The sequence below is a fragment of the Parambassis ranga genome, chromosome 7, assembly GCF_900634625.1.
Source record: "Parambassis ranga chromosome 7, fParRan2.1, whole genome shotgun sequence".
Lineage (NCBI taxonomy): Eukaryota > Metazoa > Chordata > Actinopteri > Ambassidae > Parambassis > Parambassis ranga.
In genome coordinates, this window is record NC_041028.1 from 15,808,852 (window position 1) to 15,827,908 (window position 19,057).

The window sequence follows — 19,057 nt, forward strand, 5'->3', positions numbered from 1 at the left end:
AAATAAACAGCTTTGGAGTCTCCACTGGTATGGTCACCTCCCTGTGCGTCCTGGACAGCGCAGCTGCTGTCATACACACAGTCTGACAGTCTGACAGTGATGATCGCGCACCCTTATGACGCGATACCCTCCTGCACATGACATATTTGGCTTTAAAATGACGTCAGGGCAGCGCGTGGCTCAGCAGGCAGGTCGTTCGTCAGTGTGAGAGAAGAGGAGCAGCAGGAGGAGACGCACCACTCTCCTCTCCTCTCTGATGAAAAGCTCTCATCCTCCTCCTCCTCTCGCTCTTCTCTTTCTCCCTCTCTCTCTGTCATTCTCCCAACTCCTCTGAAACAACCCTCAGCCTCCAGGATTCTCCTCCATCGCTTCCCCTCTTCCTTTTTTCTGTTGCACCTAATTTTTTAAATATTTATTTTGGTTTTACTTCTCTCTAACCCCTCTGCTCCCTTTAGCACCTTCAGAGATATGAGTTGATAATGAGGACCCCATGCCTCTTGTGAATCCTCCGTGCTTTAGAGAGACGAGCATCTTCATCTTCCTCATCTTCCGCCCCCATTTTTTTTTTGGAGGTTCATCTGCCTTTCAACAATGTAGGAGAAGGTGCGCTGTCATTTCAGCGATCAGGATGCCAGCTGCGCGTTTTCCTCTCCGCGCCTCGCGTCTCCTCCTCTGTCTCTCCAGCCGGGCGATGGAAATGAAAGATTTGCGCGAAGGCAAAGTTTGAGGGTACCTCTCACCTGTCCGCCTGCACGCGCCCACACCTCTTGCTTTTAATCGAGGAAGAACAAGTGACGAAGAACTTCACACAGAGACAGACTGTGGCGGTGCTGCTGCTGCTGCTGCTGGGATTTGTTATTGGAGGGATCTGATGTGCGCAGCGTTGACGGATATGGCTTAAATGATGTTGACAGCTGGAGTAAGATCCGTAACTTGAGCGTTTCTTTTTTTTTTAAATCAGCATTTGTCGACTTTGGTGGGAACCCATGTAAATGGGAGGATACCTGGAGGACTGAGTCGGATTCAGCAGACGAGAAATATGTGGATAAAACGGAGCGTGGCGCGCAGGTAAGACACAAATAATCTGAATTACTGTGACAATAATTACACTGTGGCAGCAGAATGCGTGAATGCACCACGAAATAGAGATATTACTGTTTCACGTTTGACGCTCGACAACATGTTGTCTCAGTTTTTTAAAGCTACGCCACTGCAAGTTAGTGAGAGTCTGCTGGAATTGATGACTGGATTATCGATAGGTCTGTAAAGAACGCGCAGAAGTGGATGCGACATGAATCTATCATTCTATCGATAAGGACCGTGAAGGCGCTGCCTCTGTTTTATAAATATGGTTTGTGCTTTTTTAAATTAAATATATATTGATATATACAATAATTATCAGGAACAGGAACATGATGGAAAGTTCGCATCCTGTGCGCTGGGGGTCGCCAACAGCACGGCGCAAACACACATGCGCGCGCGCACACACATACATAAACACACGTACACACACACACACACACACACACACAGAAGGCGCGCGCTTAGAATGCACATGCGCGTGCACAGCGTCAAGGTTAGGTCTGTCAGCTCCTCCCCGCGTGTCAGAACAAACACATGCATGCGCTCTCAGCAGCAATTAATAAGGTGATTAGTGGAGAAAAAATATAAGACTTAGAACAGTTTGACTTTAGTTCCAAAATAACAAATGGGTGTGTGCATGTGACAGAGAAGAGGAATAAAAAAGTTAGATGTGTTTTTTTTCTTTGCCTTTTATGAAGAGAAACCTAAGACTTCCACCTTTAGAAGTCTCCAAACTAAAAAATTGAGCTCATTCATTTGCCGTAAAATAGGTTTAGAGGTAATGACACGCCGTGAAATGAGACCCAACCTGCCAGCGGTGAGATCCTCTTGCCACCTGCTGGATCCCATTCCCAGTTCTCGCTCTCTCTCCCTCTCTCTCCCTCTCTCTCTGTAATTCCTACCCATTTGCAGCCCGACATTTATTATGCATGACACACACACACTGTACATCTTAGGGCTGACCTCGTACAGTGTAATGGAAGTACACGCTGTAGACAGAGCAGCAGTCTAAGATGATGAAATGAAATGCTTTTAGGTGCCATACGTCTGGATGGATCAGCCAGAGGTGTAGAGAAACTAATTTCCATCTAGAGGAATTTTCCTTGTCATTGTCTGAGATGATGTGAAATGTCATGAAATGGATGAGGAGCCAAAGCTGATTCTTATTAGTAACTCACCACGTTTCTGAATGTTCTCCGTCACTGCTGATGCTTGTGTTATACATCCTTATTAATGTAAATGCTTTTTTGTTTGTTTAGAAGTGGAAAAAGTAGAAATGAACAGGGAGCGCGGAGCTACTGTACCTGTTGGAACAGACAAAGAACAAACCACCTACAGAAATAAGAGGTGTGTGGGCGTAAATGCAGCAGCACTGAAACCAGGAGAGGAGTGATTGGAGAGAGAGGGAGATAAAGATTCCAAACTGAGACTTTAAAGAACATCACTTTACTTATTTATCGTGTTTTCAAGGCAAACTGTCTCATTAAGATTTATTATTATCCTTGTTTATGAGCGGAACCATGTGAAGTGACAAGTTGTAATCATGTCCTCATTTCACAAAATCTCAACAATTCTCATCAAAACAAGAAAGTTCTTAGCAACATTTCTTCTTATTTCATCCATTATTCACAGTCTAACATATGGGAATATATGCTATAGTATGGCAAATAGTTCAGGTGCTCAGTACTCAGGTAGAAGTAACTTCTAAGAGGCATTTCTTTTACTAAATAAGTGATTAAATAACTTCAATTTCTGATAATCAAGTGACTGGTGATGAAGACTGCCCAATGCTCTGCACTTAAAAAAGTGTTCCTCGTTCAGTATGGTTCAATAGGAATGTAGTTCCCTCTTGCAAACTGGCTCTGGGTTGTGTTTTATCTCCTAATATTCCATACCTCCACCGTTGCAAGGTTGCATTTAATGTAATCATACAGCAGTGCAACAAGCTTGGACCAGAGGGTGCATGACTCACGGGTTAACCGGCAGGTATTCATCTTTCTCAGGCTCTGCGTCTCCGGGCTCCATCTTTCATGCACGTCACACAGTTTTTAGCTTCTCTCTCTCTCTCTCTCTCTCTCTCTCTCCCCCACTGGAGATGCTATCAGCCCTCTGCAGCTGCAAAAATATGACTGAGACTGAGACACCGGTTGCCTTTTCTCCAGGGCTTCATTCATCTGTTTCCACTGTTGCCTCTACAGTAGGACTGTTAAGTACAGGTGACTGTTCCTTCACGTGCCTGCATGGCTTCCTCTGGCCTGGATAAGCTCTTGTAATAAATGGTTAGAAGGCTGAAGGGTTAAGTGAATGAAGTGTTCATTTTAAATGATAATTAGAATTTACAATAACAAAAGAAAGAACGTGGTTTTAATGAAGCTCTGGAATTATGCCCTCATATTGATATTCCTGGTGAACATGTGCTTAGTATTCTGTGTTACCCCCTACATGAAAAAAAAGTGTTTTGTATGTGACTAATAGTCTAATTCTGATTAATATCACTGGCTTAATGAACAAGGTTCCTAATATATTACCCTGAGGTGTTTTTTTTTGTCCCCCAGTGAGAAACAACAGCATCAGCAGTCTCAGGGTGTGTTTGACCGTCCTCACAGCCAGAAACTGCAAGGCTGAGTGTGGCATTAGTGTGTGAGGGGCCATCAGATATTCAGATATTCCTATGATTTAGGTGCCATCTTAATAGCCTCTATGAGGGTTATTAACTGGGCCTCTCTGGAGCGTGATTAACCTAATTTGCAGTGAAATAGGCTGTGTTGCTTCTCTGAGATCCTATCCTCTGGAGGCATGTGTGTGCGTGTGTGTGTGTCTGTTTCGGAGTGTGTGCGAGCAAGTGTGTGTGTGTGTGTGTCGTTAACACCCTTGCGCTCAGCGGTCTGTTAAATCCAGAAGGGACCAGAACAGGTTGTCCCTGAGTAACAACGCAAGAGACACAACAGGCATGGACGCAGGTTGATCTCACCATTTTGGAAAACACCCCAAAGAGAGCCAGACAGGGGAACAAGAGAGAAACTCGCAGTTGTTAACGACAGCGCTGAACCATAAATGACCCGATGCTGACTGGCATAGCAATTAGCAGAGAAGAGACGTAGGAGGAATTGGATCATGGTTTACTTTCCCACTTCAACACATAACTGCCTGTTGGATGCTTTACACGAGGACTGCAGTTCAGCTCATATAACTTTAAAATAATATATTCAACAGCAGGAATTGTCTTTTTTTTCCTTGAACTTGAGGCTCTAAGGGGGTGGAAATTGAAAATATTAAATCTAATGAATCAATTTGATTTAATACATGTTTGGATTTGGGTCTACATTTCTGTAACTCTGAGTTAAATCACTTTATTTTTTGTTGAGTTTATTCAAGTTAATATTATAAAACAAAAGTCAAGTCAAGACTGCATTCATGAAAAATGTATTTCTAGTAGTCTAAAAAATAGACTGTATATAAATAAGGATAAAATGTCCTTGATGTTTCTAAAGCTTTTAGTCCCTGTGGAAGGCTCCAGGCTGTTGCAGCAGGATGTTGGCAGCATAGAGTCCACCTAAACTTCTGGTTCATCTAAATACAGGCATAGAGGTGACGCACAAGCAGCAATAAGACGGACAGGGACCTGCAGGTTTTGACTCTGCTTTGTCCTCATGTCTCAGTCCTGGAGGTAGCTATTCGGTCTCAAAACGTGTGAAGTGTTGAAGAACAGAGTATCTCCTTTGCTCATTTAGAGCTGTTTGGATGTTTAAAATTTGCTGTGAATTGCAGTAGCTGTAGTCTTGATGTAGTTTGTATTTTCCCACACCGGTCGCACACCTGACTTTTTTATTGTATTAAAATTAACTATCTCTTTAAAAAAAATCCCCTTGAAATTGACTTGTATTGACTCTGTGGGGAAATCATTTTTCTCCTGGGTTTAAAAAAAAAATCATGGGACCGTAAACTTTCCTGAACTAAAATCCCCATAAACCACAGTTCCAGCTGCCTTCAGTCTGATTGGGCTTAATGACCATGCTTGTCCAGTTTGGGCTCCATAAGAAAGAGTGTGTCTATTCCGCTGGAGCTCATCCATCCCACAGAGCAGAGGAACTAACAGCACAGAGCTCATACTTGATTCATGTAGTGAGCTTTTGCCGGATCAATACTGCCTCTACAAAGGATCAGATTTATCCGTCATGGCCCTACCCACTAACTGGCCTTCTCCAGGCACGGGGCGTCTCTCAGTCTCTCAGCGGGCCACTTTCCACTAAAATACTCCATAAATGAACAAAAGAAAAGACCTCCACCCGCTTTATTTTGTTCACAGCTACTCAGTGGTAATTGATGTGCAGTGCAGCATAAAGCACAATAAAAACTTTGACAGCGAGGGGCTGATACGATTGCAGCGGCATTGTCCTGTTTTTCAGATTCTTTTCCTTTTTCACCCCATGATATCTCACTGCTTATCTATGTGAGCATGTGGGTCATGTACTTTGTACTGGAGGACTGGAGTGCAGTGGGAGTAATTAATGGAATGATGCAACACTCTTGGCTGTTGCATCACACACACACACAGAGACATACTGCCCCACCTTTTTTCCCCTTGTTCTTTTGCTTGTTTTCTTCCATAAATTATGTTCTGACCTCAGCAATGCAGCAGTGTTTGTTGCCACAGCCATCGTAGCAGCTGCTGCGGCTCAGCCTCGCAGGCGCTACACCCAAAACACTCGGAAGATTTCATACAATATTTGCCTCCCAGAGGCCCCCTGATGCACAGAAGCAATCCATAAATCTCTGGAATTCTTTGGAAAGCCAACCGTAGTATTTATCTCCCTAATGCTGGATATCTACTGAGGACAGCTTAACACCTCAGTCTGTATGTTTTTTTTTCCCAGAGCAGCCACAACCACATGCAGCAGCAGGGAGAGATAATTCCAAACTGGTGACTTTTTGATTTATGATGAAGAAGATGTGAAGAGGTGAAACGCATGTTAGAAGTCCAGCTGTAAACAGGTAGTGCACGGCAGCACGCTGCCATCCTCCAAAGGTAAAAAGGTCAGAATAGAAGATATAATGTGTTGTCAAAGTTTTCCCGAAAATAACTCATGTTTTAAAGATTACACTGGGGGTATGCGCTTAATACCTGAGGCACTGGATATGTATCTGTATGTGATAATTTGCCTCTCTTCGAGGGACAGAAGTAAATTTTTTGAAGGACTTTTTCATATCTCACCTAACCCAAAATGTGACTGATGTGTATCTGTGTTGCACCTGGCCAGTCTCAGAGTGATGTGTCACTTAGTTGGAGCCATATCTTTGAATGATTTAGTCACCATGATTGAGAAATTAGAAACACAACATAGTGGGAATAAGAGATTTGGTTCCTGTGTACCTTGGCAAATGAGCTTGCTACCACAGATCCATTTGCATGTGTGTATGGTAGAGTGTGTGTGTGTGTGTGTGTGTGTATACATGCTGGGTTATATTTGCCCTGTCACTTAGTCTGAGAGCTTGAGCACACAGCCCTCTTCAGCTCCAACAAAGACATGATTGCATATTCAACAGGCTGCAAATAGAGACTCGGAGGTATCACAGCTCTTTCTTTAATTGGACTGAGGATGAACCCCCTCAGCTGTGCTACAGGAGATGCAAATACTTATACACCAGCAGTGCAAACACAACAAACAACTACAGATTAATTCTTATAAGCCAGAGTATATGGCGAATACATGCGAGCGCCTGATCAAAAAAAACATGGAGCAATAGATCATAATAATGGAAGGATGGTGAGCTTTGCAGTATCAGTAGAAGTACAATGCTCATATTAAAACACTTTTATTGTGCTACACATGTGATATATTAAGCAAGTAGGAACCTCATGGGCTGAGAAATGAAGTGTAAAGTACTGCAGTTTATCCCACGGCCACTAGGGGAAGCTCCAAAGGTGAGTCACTCCACATTGCGGTAATGTACAGCAGTAAAAACACGTTCATGGTTCTCTTTGTGTGCCAGCTGTATGGGTGAAGAACTTTTATATAACATTTTACTTGAAATTTGCAATAATTATGGGCATGACCACTCACAGCTGAAGCTTCGTGCTTCCATAACTCCCACCTATGCCCCACCTTCTTGCCTATGTTTAGTGTTGGTGTTCAGCCGCACTATGATGATTCCAATATGGCCACAGTCGGAGCATCCCACAGGGACTCAGAACAGCCCTTTAGAAACATATGGCTGATGTCACAGGCTCATATATAATGCTATACACAGTCTATTGTATTGTAAAACGAGTTATATAGTTATAGTTATTAATATAGTGCCATCCTAGATTTACACACATTAGTCCTGAAGTCAGGAGCTGGATGTGGTGGACCCAAGTCTCATCCATGGTTACAAATTGCTGTAAAAGTCCCATTCATGTATGGCAGATAAGGTTCAGACCCAGTGGGCTGAGACCTTTGGAGACTGATGTGTATAACTGGATGGACATTCGTCTGGGTGATATGTACCAAGTACTGTTATGTAATCTGTCAAGACCATGTCATGGATCTGAGTAGTCTAAACAATTGTCACCATGCTGTATGAAGCAGTACACCTCGCCCCTGTGTCCTCATTACATGGACCCCACTGGGTTATAGGAGATATAGGAGATATAGGTAGTAGCTGACTGCAATAGCCCTCAATTTTAAGTCATGGACTTAGCTCCTTCTGTCTTAGGTAACTATCCTGCCTCCAGCACACATTAAGTCCTACTAATGTATTCTAGCCAGTAACTGTTGATTTATTGTTAATGGCTAATAATGGTTTCCTACAACTTTGTTATATATTTGTACATGTTGTTTAGAAATGTGCCCCACTATTTTAGACAAGCTCTTTAAGAAGGCATCCTTATAAATTTATGATTGATATTTAAAGATTTATCTTTAGTTGGAACTGCCTCAGGCAAATGAGGACATGCTGTCGAAAGTTCTTCACTAGTTTTACTGCATTTGTTGATAATGGTGCAATATAAAGCAACTATGTGAGTTATGGTGATTTTGACATGGTGCATTTTCGCCCATGTCAACTGCTGCCAAAGGAACATCTGGCTCTGCAAAAACTGGAAATACAAAACAACATGTTGATCAGACGTAAGGATCAGTTCTAGCTTTTAGATGTCAGGATGCTAACTCCCACAATCTGCCATCTCCTTCAGAAATAATAATAATGAAAAAAAAGCTGCTGGAGTCTCATCCCTGAAAAGTGCTGCGCACAATTACAGAAAGGGGAAAAAATCTGCCAAGTGAAGGGGAAAAAAATGAGTAGAACTGGATTAAAATAACAATAGAGCATCTTGCTAATTGTCCATTTTAAGCTGCTGCAACAATATGATACTGTCTGTAGATAACAAAGGTGCCAAAGTCCCCGGAGACATCCTTGTGCACGTCATACTGTGTGAGAGTTATAACATCTGACTGCAGGTTTTCTTCACTTTTGAGGGCTAAAGCATGAAACGTTTCTTCAACAATGTGCTAAAGTTTCCATTCAGTGTCTATTGCGCTCCAGACTGTGGGTCAGGTGCCAGTTAAATAGAATAATGGAACAAGCCATGTCACCTCATAATTCATAAATATCCAATATGCAGCACCATTCATCAGGAGAATTCCTTTCAGCATTCTGTATACCTTCTGACATTTTCAATTTGCTTTATCATTAACAGCCTATTGGGTTTATTGAACTGGAAACGCAGACCTGCCATATTTTTCATATGAATAACACAGTGCTTGAAGAAGTTCAGCCATTTTAATGACCGTATATTTTCTTAAACGACAGTTGGGTGTTTCTTTCAAACCGTACGCACGACTGCACTCCCTGTGCGCATGCACTTTTTATTTCCTTCTGAAAGAGGAGACGATTCCAGTCAATTTAGGCGTTATCTCTCAAGAGACTCACAGATTAAGCTAAACTGTGGTTCTGACGTGCCTGTCAGGTCTCAGTGATCAATGCATTAAAGCACGGAAGGGTAATGAGGTAAGATCAGGACAACTTCACAGCATACCGTGGTATCCATAAATACTTTGGATCACTGGGAACAACAGATACAACACTTGTAGAGCTGTAGCATAGATATTTAAGGGCAGATTTTACATACATACATCTCAGCATCTGGTAGATTTTTCTAAAGTTAAGATCAAGCAACAACCTCTGGAACTGAGAAATAAACTCCATGCACGAGTGCCAAAAAACTACAGTAGCCCCTGCAGCCACTAGGGGAAGGATCCAAAAAAGGAATCTATCCCTATAGACCTCCACGATCCAACTTCATCTGGTACAATTTCCGATCTTTAGAACTAAAAACACATCAGCAGTACACTAAAGTTGAAACAGTGTCCAGTTACATTTGGTCACACAGTGTATGGTGTATTCCACAGAGTAGTAATGGTAATATAATTCAATGCAAGTCTCCAAATCTGAGAGATTTGACTTTTTGGCATATGATGTTTGAGTAGATCTTGTAGAAGAAAAAAAAGTCTAAAGGGTGGAGGTCCATCTGGGAGATTGTACCTTTTCCACCCATAATCCTTAGTCAAGAGCAGATTTATTACATTTAGAGTTGTCACACAGTTTGATATTGAACAGAACAGGCTCCATTTTTATTAATTAATTTTAATGTCAGAAGACATTTCAAGCCAATTTCAATTTCTTACACGGGGTGCTTGTGACATTCACGAGGATGTCCCAGGGTGGAAGTGTTTCTATGATAACCCAGTTCTGGATGGTGCTGACACACACACACACACAGCTGAGAGGGTTTATTTTATACATTCAGCAAAATCCCAGAAAGGTGGACCATATGAACAATTTAACACCTACTGAATACTGAAAAGTCCTTTACCATTCTGCCTGCTCTCACACCCACATGGTGCTTGCCGTGCTAATTTTGTTAATGTGCTACAAAAACTTGTGTGTAGCGGTTGAGTTAAATTAGGTATTTAGCAGAGGCGGGGCAGAAAGACGCCTGCACACATTTCAAAATTATTTTTTTTAATAACTGAGTAGAGCAGTAAACACTTTAATGCCTCATGGGGCTCTACAATCTACACAGCATAGGATGTCCTTGTGGGTGAGGAACTCCCTTAGTGGGGGGAGAAAATAATGAAAGTAACCTTAGTAGCAGAGAAGGGATTCCTTCTCAAGGACTGACAGACAGGTAATAGATGTTATGTATTAACTCAATCCCACAGAAAAAACCTTAGTGGCAGCTCTGGCATGTGGACTGCTGACAACATGAGACTTCAGGTCTACAGCTAGCAGAAAGAAGTAAGAGTTCCGAAACGACACATTGTTATGAATAAACAACACATTTGGCTGGTACACAACACATGGTTATGTTTATGCTAGATGGCTGAAACAAAACATACGGACGTATGAGCGGACGTCATCTGATCATGAGTCATGTGTCATAACAGTCTGTCCTCAACAGAACAAAGGTAGCATGAGCATGGTATTTCCCCCTCTAAAAATGGAACCTGTTAGGGTATTTCTGCAGACGCGTCTCTACCTGGTCATGGGGGCGGGGACTTCTTCTGATGGCAACTGAAAATGGCGACCACTTGTGAGTGGTTTTTCTTATAAAAGAAAAAGGGTCTTTATTGGTCTTATTATAAGATAATGTCGACCAACACATCATATGTTCCATTAATGCCAACATAAAATCATGTCATATTTATGTATATATGCATCATTAGCAAAAACATAACCATATTTTTGTTTGGCATATTTTGTGTGAGGACGTGTTGCTTAGAGGTTAGAGGGATGGTTTTTGGTACTAAACCGGGGGTGGACTTTGGGTAATTCACTGAATACTATTGGTGAAGGTTAGGCTTTTATAAAAATGGGTTAAAGTTTAGGTTAATGTCATGAAACATCATAACATTAAACTTATTTTTAAAAAAAAACTTGTTCCCTTCTCCCACTGTGATTTTCAGCTACCATGGTAACAAAGCTCTGGCCCCAAATACACACATGACGTGTGGATGGGTTGTTTCCAAGGAGTGGAAATATCAAGCGTGTTATTTTTTTCCCGGAGAAGATGCTCATTTGGAGTTTGACTCCACTGTTACTTAATATTTTAACACTTTTGCATGTCTGCCACATTAATAGAACGACGTCTCTATCCTGCTGTCCATATGAGGGTGAAGTATGAAAAGGAGTGACAAGAGAGGGACAGATCACTGCACTGGATTTAATGGACATTGATTGGTAGAACTCTCCCATATGGTTATTTATTATTATTTAATATCATCACCCTTTCTGCGACTATTCATTTGACTTTAAAACCTTCCTTTGGATCCTCTTCATCCAGTGCTGCTCTCACAGGGATAATTTGGGTTATGGTCTAGTTCAGCATTCATCCTTCTCTGCTCAAGTGGACGCACATGATGTGTAACTTAGCACCCAGTTGTGACAACCCATGTTCTAAGCAGTAGATCCTGACCAGTGAATCTGTCAGTAACGGTTCCTACTTTCTACTGAAAGGGTACGTATTTGAAAATAAAACTAGCAACAAATGGAAATGTGCATGAGAAATTTCTCTCATGTGTGGTCCATTATCAAAAATACTGCTGAAGTGATTTTGACAGTGTTTCCCTGCCTTTTTCTGCACCGCTTCTGTTTTAAAAAGAGAGCAGCTGAGCAGCAGAGATTGTTCAGAGCTTCCCTACTTGAGGCTGTCTCAGCTTTACGGGACATCTCTGCTGACCTCCTCTTCAAAACAGTGATTATTCTGGGTCAGACTCTCTTAAAGCTACATGCTGGAATTAATGGGCCTGGGAAGGGCAAGAAAGGACTGTTATTCTGCTCTCATTCTCTGCTGTTGAAGTAACAGGAAAAAAAAAATGCAAGAGCGGTCTGAGTTGAACAAGGCCATTAGCGGTATACTCAATAAGTGAGCGTGATGGAGCTATTTACTGTGTAGCATTGTTTTCTTTATGCCATTCAGAGGTCAGAGTTCAGTCTTTGGGGAGATTAAACAGCATTTTAGCTCCCTAAGGCTTTCTGCACTTGTGATTTTACTGTGATGCTAATATGGCATGAACCCTCCTCTATTATTGAGAGCTTAGGTCTGTCACTGTGGTGCTACAGAGTGTGCACTGTTTAATTATCGGTCTCAGCTGACCAAGCAGCGATCTGTGGAGCAGAAGATGGATGTGTTTCCTAACTGTAGACATGGATAAGTAACATCACGTCAGGTCAGGTAATGTACGAAAGATGTTGAGGCAAGGGTCATGACCTTTTGACATTGTAATATCAGCTATAAACAGAGGCCATTGTGTCTCACAATCTGTAATATTGAACAATGCACACTACTACACTATATATAGCTGTCAAAAATACCTTCTGTAGTAATCAATAGTGAATATTGAAAGCTTTGGCCATGGCAGGGGGCATGTCACTAACCACGATTTGTGACAATGTGGCCTTGCCATGGTAATTGTTGTTGTTGAACTACTGGGATCAGTAACCAGTCCAAGAAAGGTCAGAGCATGTCTGTCACCCAGCTAGAACACCTGATTAAGCAGGCACTTCAAGAACTAAGGCAGTGGCCCAGGTCTCACTTCCACCCAAGGCCCCTTGCTTTATGTCCATCCCTGTCTCTCCACTGATCAGTGTCAATAAAGTAAAGGTTGATCTGCTTACATTTTTCTGGTCACTGTTATCTCACATGTCCCCCATTTATGTCTAAGGGATGCTTTAAAATTGGACACAATGGTCCACTTGGACTCAAAAAATATCTGATTAGAGTCAGAGAGAGGTTAGCTTGGTTAACATGAGGGAGCATAGACCTCTACCCCGAATATTACCCCTACAGTGCTTCAATGGTTAAAGTGTTTTAGAAGTTTACATCAGCGATGGTATCAAAGAAAGCTCTGACTAGTGTTACAGTAGAAACTGTGGCTCTATATATAGATAAATACAGTAGAGTCATTGTCAGGATCCGATGAAGCAGTCAAATGCAGCTTGCTTTGCCAGTGGGGTCCAATCTGCACTCCTGTGTGTACACTGCCCTCACAGTGAGTCAACTGAAAGGAGAAGTGTCCTTGTTCTATGGCCTGGATGCTCCTCCCATATTCTCTCTTTTCTTTCTCCATCTCTGTCACTCTCTTAGGGCAATGCAAATGCATACTCCATATCCTCCCATCTCTATTTTAAGAACCTTCTCCCCAGTGTGGACAGCGCTCTGCTTGGGGCTGGCAGAATCAGGGAAGGTGGAATGAATGGAAAGACGCCGGATGAGCTTCCTACTGTCTTTGGTGTATTCTGGATCCATAATCCTTTAAAGTTGTTCAATCTAGCAACGACGCTACCAGAGCTACTTAACAATTGCCTCAAAGCATGTGATTTTAAAAAAGAAGACATAACCAATCCGCAAATCCCCCGGAGGCTTATGAGGAAAGCCATGACAGTGTGGCGCTTTTCAGACAACTTGGCTATAAATAACGTCTTAATACAGTGAAGCACTGAACACCAGAATGAACGCTTCCAACTGGAAAGGTATCTGATTAAAGGAAAGAACGCCATATTTTGATATTCCCTCATAATTTGGTGTTGCTGTGAAAAAAATATCAAATATTCATTCACTGGATGATACCAACCAGAAAAAAATTAATCAGGGTTAGGATAACCAGTGTAAGACTGTCTTCTAATTGCTCTATTTAATGTAAAACGGAAACCACCCTCCAGGTATCTAAATCTGAATAAGTCATCAGTATAAACACAGTCATGCTCTGCTGACAAAGTAATCCTTATTGTGCTGAAACCAGCAGTGGATTCTGTTTTGCTCAAGTGTTCAAGCCCAGAAGCTAAAGTATCTGAAAGTGGTTATAATACAGCAGTTCAACACAAAGCATGAATGGAAAGGTTTTTTCTTTCAGGAAAAAGCATTGTGTCCTCACAGACAGACGAATTAGATGGGTATTTAAAACGTTTTTACCACTTTTTGCACTCGGAGTGTCATTGTTTTTCTATTTAATGAATAAAAATAGCATTTATTTTACACATCTGTTTACATACTAATCAATGAAGTAAAAAGTTTTTTGTAGACTAAGAGAGTTTTTGACTGAAGGGACATTTAGAAAGGCACAACTTGTAATAAGTGCAGTGGCATCCTTAATTGAGAAAAGAGTTTAACAGAAGCCCCACACTCACTGGTAAAGACTGAAAAGAGCAGTTAAGCTAAAAAACAAATCACAGTGTTTGAACTTTGTGGTGCACCTATGATGCACTGGTGATCTGTCCAAGCTGTGCTCATTTAAAGCAGGTATAATAATACTGGGTATTAACATAGTCACAACCAGAGCAGTGTTCTCTCTTTTTCCGAAAGCATAAAATTAACCGTGATGAGAAAACAGGTCAGCTGTGCTGAGGATACTGTAGCCATACAGATGAGGCTGTAATATGAACTGAAACATGCATTGTATCTTTTCTTATTGAAGCATGGTGATTTTGTCTTCCAGTCCACACACAGCAGACAGATGTCAGTGTGATGCAGAGATGCCGTCCTGCCTCCAGTATTTCCTCACAAAAGTCTCATTTTAACCTCTTCCTTTGACCGTTTGGACCCAAAAGAGAAAAACCACCCACTGCAGCATGAAACTTCATGAACTGTATCTGCCGAACCTTTTCCCGGGTGACTTTTTTTTCAAGTACTGTTTTTAGAAGTGTGTGGGAGAGACATGGATAACATAGTTCAGCGTGTAAATACTCTATCAATTGCTAAAGCTCTTCAGAATAAAACACCGTTTTTTTTTGTACTCTGAAATTGTTAACACAAGGTTGAATCCTTGCACTTTTCCCAGGGGACAGGAAAAAACCCCATCGAGAGGTTAAAAAAAAAAAAAGCAAAGCACTGATTCGGTCTAATCCTGCCTGGCAGAAAGCTTCTGCCATCACATCCTGCTTTTCAGCAGAGGTGGAGTCACCTTCAGCGAGGCACCTTTCAGTGGCTGGAAAATGATGTGTACTCAGTGGCAGGGCTGTCGAGACCACGCTGATAAAATTTCTATTGATGGCAGCCTGGGGACGCAGGTTTGAGAGGATTGGAGAAGGCTTGCCTTTTTCACCTCCCTCAGGTGCGAAGCCCATCTGCTGAGGCCTCACTTGTGCAAACTCCCAACTAGTTCTAATTAAGATCTACTCCGCACAAGTGATCACAGCGTGATGATGACACAGGAAGTGGGCCAGAGATGCAGTGCAAGATACAATAATTAGGTGCAATATCTGATTAGCTGCAGAGATAATAGTTTTGTTTTACGGGTGCACAAGATGAGTTCAAAAAGTCAGATCATCTTTTATTAGGCCTGATATTTAGTGCTATATTTAGACCTTTTTTTTCAATAGCCTATGCGTGTAGTACTACTTTAATGTATTCTTAACTGTTGTGCCACTTTCTCTCAAGCTTGACTTGTGATTACTAAAACGTCGAGGCTCTGTGAAGCATTTTAAACAAGGCTTCAGAGAGCCTTTAAAGTTGGCCTCATTCACAGAGGCTGTATCCTGCCCTTTGTTTCTTTGCTTATCTGTGTCCCATGGTTTGCCGAATAGCTGCGCATAATAGCCGACACAGCACTTGACTACTTTGATCTTTTCTGGGGGAAGAGCAGAATCGTCAGGCACCGGGCACAGCTTGTCTTTTTTTTTTTTTTTTCTCCAACATGCGCCTGACATGTTTTAAAGATGTGATGAGGCACGAAAACTGTCACTTGCTGTCTGACGAGGCCATACAGCTAGATCATACTGATACATATTTGTTCGGTATTTGTTATGACAAACAATTGACAAAATATGGATTGCTAAGCATTAAATTCTTATAATGCTGAAAGAGGATGACTCAATAACTGATAAGCTAGTCAAGAGGTTTATTCAATTCTGTATGTTATTATATTTAAAAATGAAAAATGCATGTTTAATTATAGTACTGAGTCCGATCAACAGACTCACTCCATCAGCTTTATATAACATCAGAAATAAAATACAATAGAATCAAAGCTATTTGTAAAAATATATACTATACTACTACAGAGGTACAATCACATGTGCATCGGTCTAGTTGTTACTTTGTGTTCCCCGAGGAGCCTTTGCTGTTTCCATTCAGCTCTGCAGCAGAACTCTCTCTCTCTCTCTCTCTCTCTCTCTCTCTCTCTCTCTCTTTCTCTGCTGGCACACTGTGCTCTCTTTGGGATGGATTTCACTGAAATCACTGGTTGAGGACTTCACAGGCTGGTGAGAAATTCAAACCACCATGACCTGCGGGAGTGCCGCCATCACAGCGATGGCACGTCTTTTATACACTTGTGACACTGATGATGAGAGCGATTTTTAATTTTCATCCCGTTTTAATACAATTAGATGAGTGAATTTTTTTCACTGGACAACGGATGGAAATCTGTTAGGCTAATAAAAATGATAATGATCATTATTTGTAGAGCTTTGCAGTGCCGGACTCCCCCAGTACCTCAAGGCTTGTGCAGTGCGAGAATGAGAGGATGGCTGAAAAAATTGTTCAGGTTTTCTGGTAGAACTAAATATTTTGGAGGCTGTGTTCTGGATTAGGCGAAGGGATAAAAGCAATTTTAAACTACAGACGGATAGAAGAGAGTTACAGCAGTCAAATAAAAGCATGCATGATTATTTGTATAGACAATGCAGCCTTTTGTTTTTGATTATGGCCGAGTTGTGTACTTTTATTTGTGTGCATGCATACAGCTCGCCTAACTTTACATGTAAAGTTGAACCAAATAGGCATCGTATCTACACACATATAACATGAGTCATAATATGGGAGCTATTACACTGAGAATGCAGCTGTCAGTACAAAATGAACAGAGTTAACTGTAAGCTTTTGAGTAGGCTGATGAATAAGTTTGAGGTCATCATGGGGTTTCCATGGCAGCTGGGCTATAACTATCCGTGTGGGCCGAACCAATTCATGCCGCTCAAAGCATTTTTCAGGTGCAGGGAGAAAGTTTAAAGACAGAACACAGTGAGGTACATTAAAATCACCCCTCAGCTAATCCAAGCTGCACATGTACAAGGTAATACAATTACTTACACCGAGAGTGCTCCAGTCATCATGCTCCTGGGAACATTAAACATTCCTCTGGCTGAACTCACAACAAAAAACAAAAACATCAGCATGGTGCAAACCACCACTTCACATGACAACAGTGCAACAATGGCACTGTACACAGCATCCTCTTACGCAAAGCAACCTGCGTCTCCGAGGCGTGAGAGTCTGTCTGAATGGCCTTTTTCATTAACCGCTCCCACCCTTTAGCTCAAACATCGGTTTCAGGATTACACTGTGGGTCTTTTTCACAGACTTCAAAGCTGACTCTTTATTCATTTTGGTCGTTTGATGGTATTATGTGAAGCTTCCTGTTTCAAGCCCAGGTAAATGATATTATACACTGTATGTAGTGGATTACTCCGTCTTATGTTTGCACAGCATTGCAGCATGGGTGTTGATGAGAATTTTTTGTCAATGGCCCCTTTTTTGGACTTAACATACTTGCAGAATTTAGTTATTTATTCATGACTAACTCTAAGATGCAATTTAGCTGTATAAATCAGAGCTTGACTCATATGCCAATGATGTTTTGATAGAATGGGAAACCCTGATTATGTGCTATAGACTGGTTCTCTGGCATGAAGATCATGTGTTTAATTTAGAGTGCCTGTCAGGAACTAATCCTCACCCACCCCCACCCCCACCCCCCCTGACAGTGGCATTTGTAAGAAGCTGCAGAATAAGTTGGAAGTAGATTTACTGAATATAGTACAGCTTAAAGTGGCACAGAGGAAAGAGAGAAGTCAAGCTTGGTGAACCTTCCTCCAGCGCTTTTTTCGTATTTACGGCTGAGAGGCATAATCCAAACATATTGCTCTGAAATATCACATCTTACATACACGGTTACATCACTAGCTTTCAGTTAAAATTCTACATCGCTTGAGTTTGATGGAGAACAACACACACACATACACACACAGAGCTCTGTCCAGTATCACTGAACAGTTGGCAGACACTGCTGGATCAATGCATACATGCAGAAAATGGGGATAAGCCACATATAAAACATACTGTACTTTATATGTGTGTGTGTGTGTGTGTTTTGATGGCTCCAGGCATGTGTGTGCTATGCACAGAGGTGTTGTTTTGCCTTATATGTCAGTAAGCTGAAGCCCAAGGTGCCTCTTTTATCCGCTGTCCGTCAACTCCTGCTTAAAATCATCATTCCAGCAAGTTTTTAAGCTGACCTTCAAACCAGAGTCCTCCAGGCCAACAGACACGCTAATTAACGGTTCGCTCCATAACTTCACAAAGTAATTTCATTCCCCGTATGTCTGGCTGTAGAATGGGCTCAGCATACTGAGATGTGGGACTAAAAAAAAAAAAAAAAAAAATTAGCCTTTGGGGTCATGAACGCTGCCCCAAATCATGCATATGAAGCAGCTTACTGTCAACATTTCCAAATAAACATGTGCTCGTGGTTCTCCTTCACCAATGCAACACTTACTTTATCAATTTTACAGCTTAATGTGTTTTTTTTCCACTGAAAAATTACATGAATAAATAAATAAAAATAAGCATCTGCCTTCATGACCCGCAGGGACTGCATGTACAATCACAATGTCTGATGAAGTGCATGGGCAGTACAAGCTCACAATCAGCTCCACTAAAAGGGATTTCCTAGCATATTGTTAGAGCTTACCTATATTCTGCACGGTATGATGGAGCATGTGCTCATAAAATAGGACACCAGACACACAATCCCACCAGAAAAAGCAATCTGGTATGTTCACACTGTGAATGCTGCTCTTATTCTACCATCTGTGCTCTGTACTTCCAAATTTACTTTCATTATGTGGGATGTCAAAGTGCATTAGCAGTGCTTAAATAATGAAATACAGTTCTTAGAAAATATTACTCACAGGCTGTTTGATCTGTAACATGTGC

At 41.6% G+C, this 19,057-nt stretch overlaps 1 protein-coding gene across 1 annotated transcript in view; it reads left to right on the top strand.

Moving 5' to 3' along the window:
• Positions 1–993: 993 nt before the first annotated feature.
• The window catches only part of ajap1 (adherens junctions associated protein 1), a 37,095-nt gene continuing 19,031 nt past the window's right edge, over positions 994–19,057 (top strand). Inside the window, exon 1 of the mRNA XM_028410569.1 lies at positions 994–1,068. Coding sequence (XP_028266370.1) covers positions 1,040–1,068 — 29 coding nt within the window. The 5' untranslated portion in view covers positions 994–1,039. The remainder of the gene's footprint in view (positions 1,069–19,057) is intronic.